This window comes from Harpia harpyja, chromosome 10, assembly GCF_026419915.1.
Source record: "Harpia harpyja isolate bHarHar1 chromosome 10, bHarHar1 primary haplotype, whole genome shotgun sequence".
Lineage (NCBI taxonomy): Eukaryota > Metazoa > Chordata > Aves > Accipitriformes > Accipitridae > Harpia > Harpia harpyja.
Genome location: NC_068949.1, coordinates 43,763,331 through 43,782,632, shown reverse-complemented (window position 1 = coordinate 43,782,632; position 19,302 = coordinate 43,763,331). Strand labels below are relative to the sequence as shown.

Below are 19,302 nucleotides of genomic sequence, written 5' to 3'. Positions count from 1 at the left end.
CCAATGCTGAAGAGAGTAATTCAGCAGAAATTATGCTTGAACTGCCTGGTAACACCGATAACACTGATCCATTCTGTAGACTAAGCCTAAGTTGCTGAGATAAATCTGTGTATTTTAGGTAGTCCTAGCTGAGCAAGTTGGTGAGACTAATGTGTTACATTCTTGCATTCACACTTTGTGATAGTATAAAAACACACAAAGCCACAATAAACGTGATGCAAATTATCTGTCTAGTAGACAGTTCTGGTGCCTAGAGTGTTATCAGGCAATTCTGATTAATAACAGGGGAGTTCTCAGCCACGATCCCGCCGCTTCAGACAAGCAGAGTATATAACTCGAACAGACAAAAAGGGTATATGAATATTCTTAAGAGGATCTCTATTATTACTTTAATATACTTCATAATCATCCATATCACAAATAGCCCATCCTAAAACACCATCACTTACTCCACATTGACTCAGGTCCACGAAACCTGGAAGCAATTCATTCAATGTCTCCACACCATCTTCGCACACTCTCATGGCTTCCCTCCTCATTCTCCACACAGTTCTTCCCACCTTGAACCAAAAACATTTTCCCTGGTGACCTGGAATGAGCCGTTTGCACGGGTGCTACCCATCAACTCCAGCTCTTCTCCCAGAGTCCTCATGTTTGATGAGAACTTGAGACTTTGGGAGTTGAGATTTGGAGCATTGGCACCAACGTTCAAATTTAAGATAACTTTCCCTCACTTCAGAGTTTGGCTCTTCCTTCACATTCCTTATTTCAAAAGCATCTTAGAACCAGCTTCTATGAAAGAAGTTTTGCAACATTAGGGACTATTATTCACTTGCAGTACAGCAATTCAAGCACAGCTTTTTGCTCTGCTAATAACACTCTTTTTGGGTAACTAATGCTCATTTTTGTACGAGCCTTTGCTATAGCAGAAGTCAAACTGATTTGTGCACTACTCTTGTCTTTCACCAACATCAGCACGCTGAGGTCTAACTGTACATGGGTAATTTACAATTACAGCAGAGCCAGAGCCAGAACCAGAACCTGCTTGAAACCAGAAACTGTTCACAAATGTGCTCCTCAAGAAGGTGAAAATTACACAGCCTTTATTTCCTGGTGACTGCTGACAGCAAGCTGGAGCGCAAATACAAATCTGCCAGACTGGTATTATTCACCAGTTAATATCCTGCTAATGATGTCAGGTTTTAGACCTAAATTACCCAGCCACCTTGTTTAGCACCACTTCACACCCTCCCAAGGCTCCTCTGCATGTAACCCTAATCCAAGTAGAAAGAGCTGACAATGTTCTGATGCCTTACAGCCGCTGACCTCAGGGAAGTCATTGGTGTCTGTCATCCCCCATTTGTAGTAAGCTCTACCACAGACTACAAAACACATTCTCCATACGGTGAGATTATTTGCGTTCCCAGGGGAACGGACTGATCTGCGGACATTGCGCTGCACCCAGGCACGCTGCGGTGCCTTTCCATTACCTGCACAGCAAAACTGAAGATGCAAGACCGAAGCATGGAGTTGGAACCCTCTTATCTCATTTTATCTCCTTACCCTACCCAACATTTGAAAAGCTACGATGAAAAAGAAAATAAACTGCAGTTGATGTAGACGGTTGCAGTCTGGACATGTTCTCAGTCCCTAGCACCCAGATCACTCTCCGAAGGTCTGACAGTTTTGCAAACCTGTTGGCTGAAGCTAAAGAATAGAACTGCTTTTTTTCCTGTCATTTGGTGGTTGGTTTTTTTCTTGAACAGCCACAAAAACTATTGATGTTTACTAAGAACAATTAAAAGTTAGTATTGAACAATAATGCAGATAAGGGACTGTCTTTAAGCTCTTGTTTTTAACAGCTTGCTATTTAAATTATTTAACAGAGAGTCCCATAAAAATGAAAAAGCCTTCCAGTGAAAGTACGCTGGCTTTTGGACTCCTGGAAGACAGTACAGTATAAGCAGAACTATTTGTGATTCTCCTAGCAACACATCCTCAGCAGCATCCTTACACTGCAAGTACCAGCTGTAACACTGACAAAGAGTTGCACAGATTTACATGGCAAAATAATGCTAATAAACCTTTACTCAGATTTTCATAGTAGTAATAGCTGCATAGCACAGTAAGAAAAATAAGCATAATTCTTTTAATAGTAATGTTATTTTTTCCAGTACACTAAATCCTAGCAAATGTTTGACATTGTAACAACACTGAATTGACAGGGAATATCTTTTGACATTGCATTTGTTCCAATATGAACTCAGACCACAAGGGTCTGTATTGTTTTTAATGCAAGTGCATTTTATCATGTTGAACGGATTCCTTTTAATTTTATGCATGTAACAACATAGGAAGCAACAAAACCTAAGTATTATAAAAATTTGTGTTCAGAACACGTAGAAGACATGTCAAAATTATAGAAAATACCATATACCAGCTTGTGCATTCAGGGAAATTGTTTTGTAAGGAAAATTTTAAATTGTTTATCTTACCGTAGATTCCTGTTTTATCTAAAATTCTACAGGCTTATTAAATCATACATTTTATTTGTTGCCACTTAGTTCTAAAGCTAAAGCTCACAAGAGCATTTAAAGGCACTTATTCTCTATCTCAGCCATTAGCTAGGATATGATTTTTATACATCATTCTTACAGAGCCTTCCAATGGATAGGAGAAAAAAAAAATAAAAGACAAATCAAATGCCATATGATCATATTTATTCCAAAGGAAGACTTTCAAGGCAATTATGAATTGATCATATGTCATCACTGAAACTAGATGATCGATAGATCAATTTTTTGAAATTGTACTAAGAACCATCACAACTCTACCAAACATTTGTAGTTTGCAGTGCAATGCATTATTTCTAAATAATGCATCCCAAAGCTGGTTTTTGCAGGAGAATGTAACTAAAAAATAAAGCATCAGTCTAAGTTAGTAGACCTTGCTTCAGCCTGTGGAACCTCTTAATTTTTTTCAGTGAAATTATAACTCCCCCTTCGCAAACTGTAATTTTGCTAGGGAGCATATAGGAGCTTTCTTTTCTGGTATGCACAGCAGTGACGTAGGTGAGAAATTTCCAAGCATACCCAGACCATAGGCTGAAAAGCACCGATTTGGTGCTACCAGGCAAATGGTAGTAATGCTCTGTAATTCATCGAAGTGGTGCAAACTTCTCAAAACAGGAAGATTATAAGGCTAGGGCAATTCACCGTCTACTTGATAAAATACAGAATACATAAATGCAGCAATAAAAATGAATTCAGTATTGAGCAATAAATACGGAAGTTCAAGAGAGAAAAAATTCAAGTTCATTGCCTAAGGGTTTCAAAACAGATTTAAAAAAAACCAAAATACTAGTTTGACATTTACCAGCACTACTAACTCTGTAATTCTACACGAACAAGTCCAATAAAAGGAAAACAGACTGGTCTACCACATGAGTTTTGTATGTCAATAGATACATTGGTGGGCTTCCTAATAATAGTCATCGCTACATTTTACACCACAAAAACTGGGCATACCTGCACCCTTGAATTTATCCAGAAGTCATGTTTTATCCTCATACTTGTGTAATAAAACTCCATTAAAAAATTGTAACACACAGGAGAAGTTTCTGCAAACAACTAATAATTACTAACTGGCTAAGATCATATTTTCCAACATTTTTATCAGCACAATTCTGTCTACTGGACATTGCTTACTAATATTTAGGATACTACTGTATGATTTTCAAGTTTGTATCATAATGACATGGTCAGTTAATCTAACAGTTGGCTTCCTTTTAAAAGGCTGAAAATACTCCTAAATTAATGAAGTCAAAGTGTCTGAAAGTCGAAGAAATAACATGATATTAGAAGCAGTCTATTCAACTCAAAATTAAGAAAAACATTTACATTACATGTAAAATATGCTCAGGTTGCTATCACTGGCTTGCACGATGGTATATTTAGAGTTAACATAGAATAGGCTTCTATATTGTATTTGTTCATATGAAGTAAAGTTTCTTTAAAATGCCTATTTTTACGGTAAAGTGTATTATATTCTACGTATACACTTACAAGATGACTTACAGACACCAAATAGTTTTTGAAAACCAAATATGCGTTATTAAATTTTACGATAATATTTAGACATATAAAAATGGCATACAAGGCAGCAGGGATTTCTCATGAGGAAGTATAGCCTCAATATATTCAGAAGCCTAAAGATGTTGCAGATCACTAATAAGCCTTCCTTTATGTGGTAAGGCCCAGTTATTTGCAATCCCTTACATTATTTTTCCTTTAAGCTATCACATACGTGCACAAAAAACCCCTGTGTGCTCTTAATACGTGCACAGAAGTTTACAGCCGTATCTCTAAAGCCTTCATGTGGTCTGAAAATACAGAGACTGAAATCTGTGCCTTTCATCTGCATTTGGAACTTGGAAAGTTTAACTCCACTCTGCTTATTAACACATTTAGTCTTTGAGTATACTTCTGTATCGTAAAACTGACAGAAATAAAATTTACATTATAAGGTAAGCTACAAGTCTCCTTTTCCTTCATTAACAAATCAGTCTGGAAATTCAACACTATAATTCACCTTATAGGGCAGTGACTTTGCAGAGTTTCAGATTAAGAGTAGTGGCTCTGCAAAGATTTACTTACGTACCTAAGCTTTACCTGCTGACACAGACTTGAACAGGACTGCTGGGAACCCACTGCTCCTCGTAATTGAGGCGTGAATCATATAAAATAGGTCTCCTTCCTAGAAATGCCCATTGCATTGCTGAACTGAGGGGAAGAAATCTGGACAGCATCAATAAATGGAGAACTGAAAGGGAAGGATTTATTTAATTGAATATAACATGCTATGGGGAACCTGAAATAATAAAGGTGGTGGTTTCCATAACTTACCCTGAAGATTTTATACTAACTTAAGGCTTCTCCGTGCATCACTTTTTTATTATTTAATAGTTTATTTCCATATTCAAACATAAGGGAACACTGCTTAAGGGTAATCAGCTGGAAGTTTATAAACAAATCAAGGCTAAAAACTGAAAAATAAGCTCTGTGATTACTTAAATATTTAGCTTAGCAAATCATCTCATGCAATCAGGGTTTGTTTAGAGTAACTACAGACAAAAAGTTTAAATCTATTATCTGTATTTAATTGGCATCTGCGACTAAAATTCAAATTCAAAGCCTTTATTAGCCCCCTGACAGAGTAAGCCATAAACTGTGCAGTACTCATGCAAACAGAGAAACTCCATCTAAGTAGTTTTCTAAAGTATCCAAAAATCCTGCAGCTTCTCTCGTATTTAACAGCCGCGCATTTTATGTATGCCAGCCCTGCCTTGTGTTCCAGAAAACACTACTGAGCTGAGTAATGGGCAGCAGAATTACAGATAAGTAGTGCAGGGAAAGGAAAACACATTACGACGAGATTTCCTTTTACAGTCTCCCAGCCCGGCGCGGGCTGTGCCCATGGCACGGTCCCATTCCCCAGGAAATCGGTATGAATGTTGGCACGAACTTCAGTGGGACGAGGGCAGACCTCTAGCACAGTCTGGTCTCAAGTACAGGTTGAACGATTAAGCAAGGCCTCCCAGGAGACGACGTTGTAAATGCTAGAGCCCAAGTAAGGCAAAATTGGAGTCAAAACCTTGTCCAAAACAAAAATGAAACAAAACAAAAAAGTATTATATAAACTCTCCCATATTAAATATTTAACTCGCAATCAACTGTTTGCTCAGCCATTCTTTTATCAAATGTGCACATATAGGTCTCCTTGGAGACACGGAGATCCCAGTAAGGCTTAAAAAAAGATCTAGTTCTTTTGGCTGTTGTCATTCTTAATCACAGATATCTATAAAATTATTAGTCCAAGCTACTAGTGGGAATAGAAAACGCTAGATTAGCTAAATCAATCAGGGCTGTGCAACTGGGAAGGGAGACAAGCAATTTTTGAAGAATCAATTTATTGGCTATTAAAGACATGCTTAAAATTAACTGCATCACAGAATATAGTACACCATTTATCTATTTCTATTCTGTAGAATATTGCCAGACTTCTGGTTTCATCTGGGTTATGGACTCCATTAATTCCATCTGTTAAGTCATTCCAAACAGACCCAGCGATCCTGCAGCCCCAAAGATTATGGGATTAAAGTGGTATCTGAAATAATCTGAAAATCGAGACGGGTCAGAGGTACGCTAATAAAATATCAAGCCAATACTTTAAAATAAATTGTTTGCTAGTGGATCCTACTGTTAAAGAATCGAGCGCCAGAAAACTCACTTTGACAACTCCGAGGTATCCAAAGAGAAGTTTGTAGTAAGTGACTTTCAGATCTGACAACCAATTTTTGTAAGCCTCTTTTATGGATAAAAATGTGTGCCCTCTTTTCAGACGTAATTACTGAGTATTTCCCATCTTCGTAAATGCAACATTTCCTATTTACTACAATTTCTTAGTAGTGCATGAACTCACATTAGCAGATTTGAAAACTAATGGATATAATGGCTGTTGTGTTACTGTATTTAGGTTTTCGGAAAACTCATTAATTTACCAGACCATTACGGAAGATTTGCTTCCAGTAGTTCTACATTAATGAAAGCGCAGGTTTTGGTTTTGACAGTAGTTTTTACAACGTATTTTAGCTGTCTCTAAAGCTAACGTCTGTCCGATTGCAGGCTAATGGGTGAGGTTTGTATCTTATACAGCACTTCATTATTTGCTAAAGCATTCCAAAATTCCACCCCTAGATAGACAGACGGATGGATGTTTGCATTTCCTACCATCACCATCTTTGGAAGCTGTGAACCAGTGCGCTGTGTATATGCAGAATGTCTCTCAAATAAAGGCATAAGTTCACTCAGCAAACATTACTATAATTAAAAGACAGCCCAAAACAGCCAGTACAGGATACTAATATTTCCCACAAGCACAACTGACTCCTTATTTAGGGTTTCAACTGGAACAAAAAATTCTTGTCATTCATATGTAGTTAATTTATTTACACACACACACAAAAATTTGTCTATATTTGTACATCATGTATTAAAGGCATAGGGATAACTTATCTTACCGCCCAGCAGGGCGCAAAGTACAAAAGATCACTCTACCACCCTGCTCCGCTTCAATTTTATCTTCAGGCTTCCCTCTAGCATTTCCATTTTATAATCTCTTTTCCCCAAAAAGAGGGGCTAGGTCACCCTGCTATCGGATACTAGGCCTGTATATACATACCTAGTTTGTAGACTAGTTATCTAGCGATCTCAGATTCCATTATTTGAACATTTTTGTCCTGAATCTTCCCTCTTTTTGCTTTCTTCTGCAGACTTTCTACTACATCACACAGATTCAGATAGAAACTTCCCCTTCTGAAATGACTGCTGCTCCCTCACTGCTACCTGAACCTAACAAGTTAGATAGAAAAAAGCGAACTAGATGGATTCTAGAATATTTCAGTTACTGGTTTGCACATTACTTGGACCAGGGAAGTAAAACATGGAAAAAAAACCCAACCCCAAAAACGTAATGACACATTTGCGTGGGATTTTTTGAATGCAATTTGATAACCCAGAAGTCCAACCTGGCCGTATACAGATTGTCTGCCATGCACATTTGTGTGTCTTAATAACTTCTGGGAAATGTTACTTTTAAAAAAGCATAAATATTCAATATGCCATTGAAAGTAATTTCTCCATTATGTTTTCTTAAATTAAAACTAAATACAGACTAGTCATAAGGATTCACTCACTTGTGCCACTGAGTTGACTTTATAAAACATACACACTATTGTGGCACTTAACTCCTGAAGAGTCCCACATTTTTTATTTAATAGACCGAAGAATTTTAATTACAAATGTATTTCAAATACCACACCTGAAAGTCCTTTTACTCATTTTACATTGTACTCCGAGTCCCTCAGAGAGTACATCGGTATTTAAATAGGAGATACATGCAGAATACTTGGGTTAAGTGGGAATTTGCTAATTCAGTAAACCTCAGCATTAGGGAGAAATTTGTGCTATAAGAGAGTAAAAATGACAACTTCAAATGAGGTGTAAAAATGAGGTCTTAACTATCCAGTTACTACAGAACCCATATGATCTGTACAACGATAGAGCTGTTGGGTTTTTCTTGCCATGTGCTGTGTTAAGCAGTTGGCATCTTTTCATCCTTAAGGAGGTGCTTATATTTCAATTGCAGATTAAGTAATTTCTGTGAATCATCACAGGTTTTTTGTGGGGTTGGTTTTTTGGGTTTTTTTTAGTGCTTCAGGATCCTTTGGGATAAGAAGCTTTATTATAAAAGCATATTACTGCTTCTAGTAAAGGATGGGTTGTTTTGCATTTGAAGCAAAACCTTAATTGATGCACCGCTGACTTCTTCCACAAACTTCAGTAGTTCATAAATTTTATGCGTACAACAGTACCAACCAGTTGCTGATAATAATTAATATATATCCAGGTTTTCTGTTTAGCTATGAGGTAAATTTTTTAAAAATCCAAATAGTGACATCTCTAACGACCAATTAATTTCTGGCAAAAATGCAGAGTACATTACACAGAAAAAATGCGTTTTGTAAGCAAGCATGCTGTAAAAAATAACGCCAGTTTGACACTTCTTGCTACTAAACATTTGCATTAGAGGAGTATTAAGGGTGGTCGGTGCTCTAGACTTTTCTTTATTTGTACGAAGACACTTGTTTTTCATTTTCCCTGTACCCTCTATTAACTATCAAGTAAATTCAGATGACTCGCTTCCTGGGAGCCCGTATTCCCTTGGAGGGAAGTCCGAGTGCTGAGCTAGCACCCCCGGCATGACAACCACGGTGCCTGTCCTCTGAAAAGGGGGCTGGAAAAAACTTCTAGTGCCACGAAAACCGGGTTGAGCCCTGCTCCTCTCTGAGGAGCGGGCCTTAACAATTTGAAATAAAAAGCACGATTTTCTAGCAAGACACCGAAGTCTAATGTGAAGGACTATGATTTACGGGAATCGAGCAAAAAGGTTGCGAGCGGGAGCAGTTTCAGTCAAAGCAGAGGAAGTTAGCGCAAATATTGCAAACTTCGGGGGGAGAAGTACCATTTCTGTTGTAACGTGAGGCTTTTGGAACTGTTTTTGAATGCAGGCATCATGGTGAGTAAGGAGCCCGGCAAATGCTTACTCACCACCTCGGAAAGCGAAGTTGAGCCAGCGGCTTCACTCGCGTTGGAGATGAAATACGCACTGGATCCCAACCGGCAGATTAAGAAACGAAACAAAGCCCTCCAGGTGAGATTTAAAGATATCTGCGAGGCCCAGAACGAGCAGAGGGACAAACAGCTGTCCACCACCCAGGATCCCGACAAGAGAGAAGCCAAGCCCATCTCCTACAAAACGGCTTATCGCAAGTACATGACGGTGCCTGCCCGGAGGTCAATACCCAACGTCACCAAGAGCACAGGAGTTCAGACTTCACCCGATCTGAAAAAGTGTTACCAGACCTTTCCCCTGGACCGGAAAAAAGGGAATATTCTTAAAAGCGCCTCGACCGTCGACACCTTTAAGGGTCAGAACAACGGGTTTCTAATAGACGTCAAGGACAAAGACGGCGGGAGCTCAGGGGAGCCCGTTCAGTGGAGCAAGAAGGCCGGCAGCCTGCAGACGGCAGAGTTCGTCTCCCACATCAACGAGCGCACCAACACGGGATCTCACGACAACGGGGCCGAGGCCTGGAAAAGCAGCGATTTGCACAGCTCTCCCAAAGAGCCGCCGCCTCCTCCTCCTCCTCCTCTCCCAAACTCGGCCGACCCCTCTTCGGAGCGGCCCGCCGCTGCCGACCGGCCACCCGGCCGCGGGAGACAGGCGGCGGGGCGGCCGGAGAGCGAGGAGGCCGCCCAGCCCCTCCACGGGAGGGTCTTCAAGACTGAAGTGGCTGCCGTTTATTCACCGGCGGCCGGTTCGAACGCCTCGCAGCCCGACCTGCCAAACCTCGCGGCCGAGACCGACTGGTCGCCGTGCCCGACAGCCGAGGAGGACAAAAAGAGGACCGCGCACCTGAACGGGGTTCAGCCCCAGGCGGGAGATGCTCGATCCTGCTCGTCGCGGGCGCAGTGCCAAGCCACCGAATGTAACGAACAGACCCTTCAGATAAACGTTTCGCCTATGGAGGAGAACCAGCCTTGCCAGACGGCCGTCGCGGTGAGCGAGGAGTGCCAACAAATCGTGCCTCACACGGAAGTTGTGGACTTGAAAGCGCAGCTTCAGATGATGGAAAATTTGATCAGCTCTAGTCAGGAAACCATAAAAGTGTTGTTGGGTGTTATACAGGAGCTAGAGAAAGGAGAAGCTCACAGAGAAGGGTGAGTAGAAGCTTTTTACATGAGTATAAGCGGTTTTAAATGCCTTTTCTAACAAGTCCCGCCCTTGAATTTGCTAATGTAAACTTGCACCTGCTGCCGCGCGTTCCCCCGCAGCACACCAGGACGTTAGACCTGGTGCTTCTCACGCGGACCAAGTTTTGCTGCTTCAGAGGCGAGTCCTAGGGAAACCTGCCAGCGGTATTCGCAGATTTGGTATCTGCTTGTCCTAGGATGTTATTAAGGAGTTATTTAACGAAGGACCTATAATATCTCTTCTTGTACCTTTCCTAACGAGCGCAGAACAAGCTGCTCTCCAAACAGGATTAGCGAGGATGCTTTCACATCAGCAACTTGTAATAACTGTAATACCTCACACGGCATGAAAAGCAGCAGAAAAACCTTAATTCTGTAAGAGACTTACCTTTTTAAGATTAAGGGATATTATTACAACTCTTAATATAATTCCATTAATGGCATATGAATCTTGTCTGTTTTACTTTCACCTTCTGAATTTTTAATGATATTTCTTTCAGAAGGAAATTAAATGAAAACTTTGAATATCTAAGTCTTCTTTACAGCATTCACACTACTGTACACACGACAAACTCAAGCAGAAAGAAAACAAAATTTTGTTTATCCCTAACTTACATTACTTAAATCAACCTAGAGGGCATTACAAGTAATAGTTACAACCTTTAGTCTTTACCTAGACAGTTCAACCCGTCTCTTACATTACCTTAACAAGCACTTTGCAGACTTACTTGCCTTAGTTCGCTAATCTTTATTCAAAGAACGCACCTCAAAATGTATATGCACTGTTTGTGTGTTTTCAAATACTTCTGTAATTAAATCATAATTTGTCAGAAGAAATCTGGATTTTAAAAGTAGAAACCAGTAACTCATGCTACTTGAAGCAGCACATGTTTTCATTTGAGTCAAAAAGGTACATCTTAAGTTTTGTAATTCAACTCTTTCTCTAGGAATGTAGAAATCATCTTGTTAATCCTAAAAATTCAAAATGATTTTCATTAAAAAAATCATCTTAGCTGTTGGTCAATGCTGTCTTCAGAGCCTTAGCATTTTTAGTTTATTTTACAGCTGGGTATAGTATTATTAGAATACCTTGTCAGATCCTGGATCTTCAGACTGGGAAGCTTCTTGATCTAGCTGAAAGCAACACAGGCTAACTGTTTTGGGGGTTTTTTTTAACTATTATTCAGAAAAACTATTCCTCTTTCTTAACTTAGAGAAACTGCAAGAGAATTGGAAAGAAATGGCATGCTGCTTGTCAAATCACAAAATATAGAAAAATATTTCTTCATCGTAGCTCATCACCAGATCATCGAGAACCCTCTGTCTATGAACACACACATCTACCCACAAAGTCATCTGCTATAAATATCAGTGCTTCCTCCATACGCTTACATATCAATTTTTTATCTTTTCTCAAAGATAGTAGAGCAACAGGTACAGCAAGTACTTTTTTTTTGTATTGCCCTCACATAAGCAGACCCATTTAATGTAGCCAACATTAGGACTGTATCCCTGCCCTCAGCACAAGAGAGGTCTTGCCCAAACTATCGATATTGCTCCTATCTTCAAAATAATCCTTCTATAGTTGTCAACCTGACACAGCTGTAGCCTGTATTAGCCCTAAAATAGTGGAACTCTCCATAAACCCCAGTTCTTCAGAGTATCTCTACTGCCTCTTAAAACACACGGACTTGGGTATTAAGAGTCTGCAAGACTACATTTATTTGACTGAAGAGCCTATTTATTAGAACTCTTCTATCCTCCTCCCATAGGTTCCCCAGCAATGGTGAAATCACCACCTAAAGATACATCACACATTTTGAAATCTTTTCAAACATGTTGTGGTATGTGGAAGAGAGAATTAAAATGTTTTAATGATTCTTTGACATTAACTGTAACCAGTGGCAGTTACACCAGTGGCTGAGATTAATTATAAAAATTGGAAGCAAAGTAGCTACAAATCAAAGTGAGATTTCAGATAGGGGCGTTGGTTTAAACACAACGATACACAAAGGTGCTGCCTTAAAACCTACCGAGAGCAGAAAAGGTTTCTACTTGGAGCCGCTTTCAGCTACTCTTCCGTATGCTCTAGGCATGTCCCAAACATGCCCCCTCCCAGCTAGACACGAAGGATGTAGAGATGGGGAAGGAGGAAAGAAGACCGATGCATACTTGCGTATTTTCTCCTGTTTTAGGAATTCTTGTATTCCAGATCCCTCTAATTATCTAGCACCTGGGTGATTTTAAAGGAGCCTGCACAAAGGAGTCCAGCATTATGCTTGGGACATTTCTGTTCTCCACTGATCACACTCCAGAGCTGAAAGAACACTCTGTTCCTGTGCAAAGCACCAACACATTATTAACATAAACCCTGTCTTTATCCCTGTTTCCCTCAAATTAGACAACTATTTCAATAATAGGTTGCCCCATCCTCTTATTAGAATAATTCTTTCCAATTGTTACATTCATTTCTACAACATTTTTGCCACAGAGACCCACCACTGTGTACACTAGCTAGTACGTATCTTCTCAATTTTAGCATGTTTATCTTTTTTCCTTTTATAACCAGGTGTTGGGTCAGTTTATAACAAGAAATTAAAAGCAGTACTACTGGTACATGTCTGCTTATCGTAGCATATACGAGTCTTCCATCTGCTAAAACAGAAAACAATGTTCTGTGTTCATGGCACTCTCCTGGTTTTCTTATTTATATTAAATTCCTTACAATAACATACATCAAGAAACAAATACAAATAACACACTGCTGGTAAAAACAAAAAAAACCCAACAAATCCACAGCTAAATCTCTTAATCAGATTTTTCTCCCTTCAAGAAAATCAGTGTTCTGTAAGTGCTGTTGTAGTGCCATGGGACTAGTGCTCAGTGGATGCATTTTCACTAATACGCTGTAGGTCTTGAACTGCTATTACTGCAATTCATCACTAAATGAGTCTATGCCAGCAAAATTGTATCAGCATCTCTGAAGATCGCAGTATCATCCTTTGGGTGAATATCATCTATGTATACTTTTCAAAATGTCAGTACTACATTATCTGCAATTAGTAACAACATACAGCACTCAACTCTGCTGAAAAGAAAGGGAAAAAACACCGGAGGAGGAAGAGAAACACAGAGCAGCTCTAACACCTGACAGAGCCAAGGGCTCATGTCGTTCTGCCAAATCCGAGACTTTGAGGGTGCTGTGTACCCCTCTTTTCCTCTGACCTGGGATCAGGCCCCATTTATTGGTCACAGAATGCAAAGTTCAGGCCATCAGGAAACACAGCTCTTACCATCAGGCACTGAATAATTTTAATCCATTAAAACTATCTGTATAACACCTGGTAGATTTGGGAATGGGGGTAGCACTCATTATCACTAGCTTGTGACCCCCCCCAATATAAACAGAAATTATATATCTTATGTGCATCATTACTTACTAAATCTTTGGCAGAATGGTAATTATACCTTACTATGCAGAAGCTTCTCCCAAAAACAAAAAAAAAAATTACATCGCTGCAAAAGGCATTCAACAATGTTTGTGTTACGTCATGCATGAATAAAAGTAACAGAGCTACAGCTTCAATTAAGACTCCCAGCTAAAAGTTGAAAAAATGTTGAATATTACATGATGCAAGGTGCAGCTTTACAACTCAAGTTTTATGCTCCAAATGACGTTTGCTTTATCTTCTAGTAAACTATTAGCAATCTATATCAACTATAAACATATCTGTCCGCATTCAGATACCGTGCATTCAATTAAGCAAGGCAAATTCTGCTCTGTGTGGAGTCTCACTAAGGCCAACAGGATTGAAAGCAAAATGCAAGTTACTAATTCCAAAACCCAGCTAACTAACACCTATGAAATACATAACAGAAGATGAATGGTTAATAAAAAAATACTTTGCTGCTGGAGAACACCGATGACCTGCCCTTTAAATCCTTACCATGAAAAGTAAGGGTAATCTAAGCCCTTCTCATTATACAACAAATCAGCAATTTTAATAAACAAAGTACTCAATTTGCCATACAAAAATAAGTCACAGTATTTTGACTCTGACAGGCCAAATGCTACACATCAGACAAGAGTTAAATGAACCTGTTTCAGAGATAATTTATATTCATTTATTAGCTGACAGTGGTTCAGGAATTTAAAGAGCTCTCAACAAACATTCATGAAACAAGCAGTCCCAGGCTCCTTCGAAGAAGCTTTGAAAGAACATGTTCTCATGGAAGGAATTTAAATGTCATTTCATGATTTCCAATGAATAAGGGATATTTGTGTCTGTCATTATCATTTCTAAGCAGAAAATAAACCAATACTTTGTGTTTGGATGGACGTTTGTACCAAAGAGAAGAGGAGAGCTTCACCTGGTGCAAAGACAGCATCCTCAACCAAGTACTTCTGTCTTAAAAATACTGCAAGCAATCATCCTCAAGGTCACAAGAGTTGAGCATAAACTTATCATCCTGACTCACGAATGATGGCAAATGAAAGTCAGATAGCCAAAGCAATTATTGCCCAGATTGTTTGCTTTTCTCCTTTTCAGAAGCTACTCCAAGTCCAGTCCAGCTATTCAGCTCAGAAAAGGAGACAGAGCAAATAAAGGTAATAACAACCTCTGCTGTCTAACTCAATCCATCTACACACATGAGCCAATACTCTCAAAAAGAGGGGAGTTCCTTATTTCACAGAACGAGAAAAGAAAGCTTAAAAGCGTTTACTAGAATGCAGCCTCTGAAAGCATAGCTTTTGGAAGTGGAAGAAATGGACCACCACCTGTAGTAGCTGCAGAAATAATATGAGATGGTTTCATTTGGGATTTCCACCCCTCCTTGGTTTTGTTTAGCTTTTTTCAGTTACAGACATGGCAAAGGAAAAGCTTAAGAAAATTGTTTCTAAGAGAAAACCTGGAAATGGAGGGAAACAAGAGATAGATAAGCTTAACAGCAGAAGACAGCTGCACTACAAATACATGAAAACCAAAAAGAATACAACAAATTCCATCTGTGATGCACGAATTGTATCATACACTGAGTGCCACCACGTTTTAAGAGACTGTAACAGCAGTCCTCTGGAGCAGGACTACGATGACTACCTTTATTTTCAACTCTATGATCTTTAAATACATTTGTTTTGCCCATCCTTTGGAGCACTTACATTCATCCTGATTATTACTCTACCTCAGACTGCCTCCTAAATTCTTATGTCTTCACCCTCACTACAGTTGTTGTATTTCAGAGTATGCATCATTTACAGATTGTTCCCAAACACAGATATACCAAAACACCTTGGAGATTGTAACAGTTCACCTTTCTAAGGCAGAGACAGGAAATCTCTTTGGATGCATCTTCCTTAGTCAAGGAAAAGAAATAATTTTTGCACAAATCAGTGCTTTGTGGATCTTGCGATCCCTGGGCCAGGGGATGGTTGGTTATTTGGGTTTTTTTTAAATTCTAATCCATACATACCATTTTCTCTGCTGTTTCCACAAAGATCAGTCAGAGTGAAACATTCAACTACGGCAGTTTTTATTTTCTAGTTCCAACAGCAACAGAACACCCTTCTCTTTCTTTTCTTACAGCCATTTGTATAACTACTCCCTCTCTTTTTGTAAGTATAGAGTGAATTCTAATTATTAATAGCTGAACTGTCAGGCTTTGTCATGGCCCAAAAGGTGTATGTGTCACATTAAACATTAAGCCATATTCAAGCAAAATGCATTCCATGATCATTTATGCCTTTCCATTAGGTGACTAAAGCAGTTTTAAGACAAATTCTTTGCACATGGACCCGTGACAGGTCCTATCCCCTCACCCTGGGCTCACTTCCCAACTACAGCTCATCCCTCAGCCGTCACTCAGATGCTTACTCACCCTTCCCTGAAAGCAGGATAAGTATTAAGACTCCATAAAAGTCCATTTACCTGCTCTCACCATAAGTAACCTGGTTTTCCAAACTATAAAACAGTAGTCCAGCCTTCTCCCTTCTGTATTCCCCCCCAAGCACAAATCAAGCAGACGTGGCAGAGCAGCATGCTACACACTGACGCCTCTCGCAGCTCGGCACACCTCGTCGCTGGAACAATTTCATTATCTGCCAAAACTGCGTATTTCCTAACGGACACTATTTCAGTACCTACTGTCAGTCCACATGACCACCCTTGAGCCCTTATATTTAAAATCCTCAGTAACCCTCAATGAAAGCTGGTTATGTAAGATCGATCATTAAAAGACCCAGTATCATTCAAGGTAAAAGATCCAGCATCACCCAAGGTTTAACCTCGTATTACACTTTTTCTGAATTAGATCACTAAAAACCAATCTGGAGTGAGACCTACAAGGGCAGGTAACATGAGTATTTCATAGACCTTCAAGACTCAATGGGATTTATATTTTGGATAGGATTTTTCATAGTTAGACAAATTTATTCTGTTGCTCATAATCAAAGCTTCAGATCAAATTGTCAGAGTGGATAAAAAGGGCAACCTTTCACCGTTCACAGGCATTCCTGGAACATATGTCACAGGTATTCGGAGTACCTAGATACTATAACATTTAAGATAAAGAGCACTGTGTTAAATAACCCTACTGTCATAGCTAGCTTATAGCTATTAAACATCCTTTGTTAGGAATATAGTGGTAGGAGGTTTTCAACAAGCAAACGATGAACAGAAATGAAAAGTGAACTGTTAGCAACAACCAGTATGTAGAATAAACAAAATCAAACAAATAAAAAACGTAATCTTTTTAGCAAAGTTACTTATCTTAATGCTTACTCTGTTTTCTCAAAAAAAATGACACTAGGAATATTCTGAGTCTCAGAAAATATAACTTATTTTGCTAATATATTCCAGCTCTTTATCTGCATATAGTATACAGGCACAATTTGAAGAAAAAGCATCTGAAGCACTCAGAAGAATGATTTGATTTATATCTAGTTGCTATTCAACAGACTTTAAAAACAAGATGAAATATCATTCACCACCACCCCTTGCCATTTCAGCAGGGTTCACTTCAGGCTTTCAGCATTTCAGGGTTTCAGCATTTCAGCAGGTTTCACTTCAGGCTTTGAAGTGAAATTAAGGTTCAAGACTTTTCCATCAGATTGGCTGCAGTGACACAAAGCCCAATAAAAGCAAGTTTCCACAATTCAAATCTGGAAACACTGGTGAAGTCTTATAATGAACATTTGAAAAAAAAAAAAAGTGTAAGCAGACTACGTTCTTGCTAAATATATCCATATGAATTACCGCAGATCATAAGGGAAGCTTTTCCAACTGTCACCAAGCTGTCCAAATTACATACCTGCAAGGAGTATGTTTTTCTGCTAAATCAGTCTTTTGAAGAGGATGTTATTTAGGTACTGAATCACCAGTTATCACTTTACACAATTAGAATAATCCTTTAATAACTGCATTTTGACTGTTGGTAGTATTAGAATCCAAAGAGACAGAGCAATGAGCCAGCTACCTATCCAGTCATGTAAAAATGAGACAAAATGAGCTTTAGAGTGTCAAATTTCTCACTGCTGTTCATTCGCCAAGAGATTAATCCCCAGATTTCTCATTGACACCTACTTCTGAGCCCCTGTGCTTACACAAAGATATACTTGTCTCTTATCCTGACTAGGGAAAAATGGATTTTGACTGGACAATTTTAGTAAAAAAACTTGTCTGAAGAGGGGCGTTTTGTTTTTTAAGCTGTCAAGGCTCCCAGCTACCCCAGGTTCCAGAATTAAGACATAAACATGCAGTTCAGTCTTAAGAAAGCTCCTGTGCAACACATTCAGGGAACTGAAGGTAAGCAAGCATTGGAGATGATGAAGAGTGGAGCTGGATTCAAATACCTGTGGACTGTTTCTGTAACTGGAGAAAAACATCTTTTAAGTGAGGAGCTCCTTGGCACGTGTCTGTCCACACTCCCTGCATGCCACCTCTGTGTGACCGCTGCTGGCTTCTTTAATTAGGAACTGTTCTCAGCTCAGACCTTGAAAAAACTAAGGTGGTCTACACTGTTTTGCAGCTCTCAATGGCTTCATTTTGAGCTTTGCAAATACAGAAGAATTTTGAAGACGGATGAGTAAATAGATAATCAAGTTTAGATATGCAGAGCAGTCCAACATGGGGGCTTTGGGCACGTATTTGCTGTCTACAGTCAGCACTAGATTACTCTTCCTTATCATTGAACCATTTTTTTTCACGTCATAAGCAAACACGTAGAAAAGCAGCAGTTTTAATAGAATACCTAAATGAAATTGGGACAATTCTGAGCTTTTTGCGACAGTTCATTGTGATGGTTTGTTTTTGTAGCTCACGGAGCAGCAGCATAGGGATCGGCTGTGTCACAGGTCAACCAAGAAAGAGAACTGCCATTCAAAGAGAAATTGGAAATCTCTCCAAACATGCCCAGCTGTGCTTAGCCCTCTTTTACTAATATGATGATGTTGGAGGATGTTTTTCACCACATCACTTGCTGCATGAACAAGCCAGAAGAGGATAGACAGCACTGTAGGGGGTATACTACAATTTTTTTTTTCTCTTGGTTCCAATATCCTGAGAAGTTGTGATAGAAGCTGAGTGTGGTCTAGTAATTCATCAGCACAAGAGACTGGATTGTAGAGATGAGCAGAGGTATTTTGACATTAACAAGGCAATTTACACTCTGGAATAGTTCAACCTGGCATGACTTAGGTCATTTCTTTGGTAAACGCGAGGAGATTTGTTTACTTCCTTGTCATCCATACAAGCTCAGAAAAAATTCCCAGGGATGGGACCTTTCTGAGCATCTGTGTACAAAGCTCAAGCAAATGCCAAACTGCTGCCCTATAGAGTCTCCTGTACTGCAGTAAAATCTCAAACTACCATTATTTAAGGAAAAGAGAAAATAGAAAGTACTGAGACCAGCAAAGAGTTATTCAAGCTGCAAC

General features: G+C 39.3%; 2 protein-coding genes across 6 annotated transcripts in view; one reads left to right on the top strand and one right to left on the bottom strand.

The window, feature by feature from the left end:
- DOCK1 (dedicator of cytokinesis 1) overlaps nucleotides 1-19,302 on the bottom strand; it is a 317,150-nt gene that overhangs the window by 168,248 nt on the left and 129,600 nt on the right. The window lies entirely within an intron of this gene.
- Nucleotides 1-19,302, top strand: part of INSYN2A (inhibitory synaptic factor 2A) — a 49,915-nt gene that overhangs the window by 6,272 nt on the left and 24,341 nt on the right. For 2 of the 4 annotated variants that reach the window (XM_052800118.1, XM_052800117.1), the window contains exon 2: nucleotides 9,128-10,340. In XM_052800118.1, coding sequence (XP_052656078.1) covers nucleotides 9,133-10,340 — 1,208 coding nt within the window. In that variant the 5' untranslated portion in view covers nucleotides 9,128-9,132. Of the gene's footprint in view, nucleotides 1-9,127; nucleotides 10,341-10,454; nucleotides 11,503-14,681; nucleotides 17,522-19,302 lie in introns of those variants that run through there. The other 2 variants (XM_052800120.1, XM_052800119.1) reach the window with 2 other exon arrangements.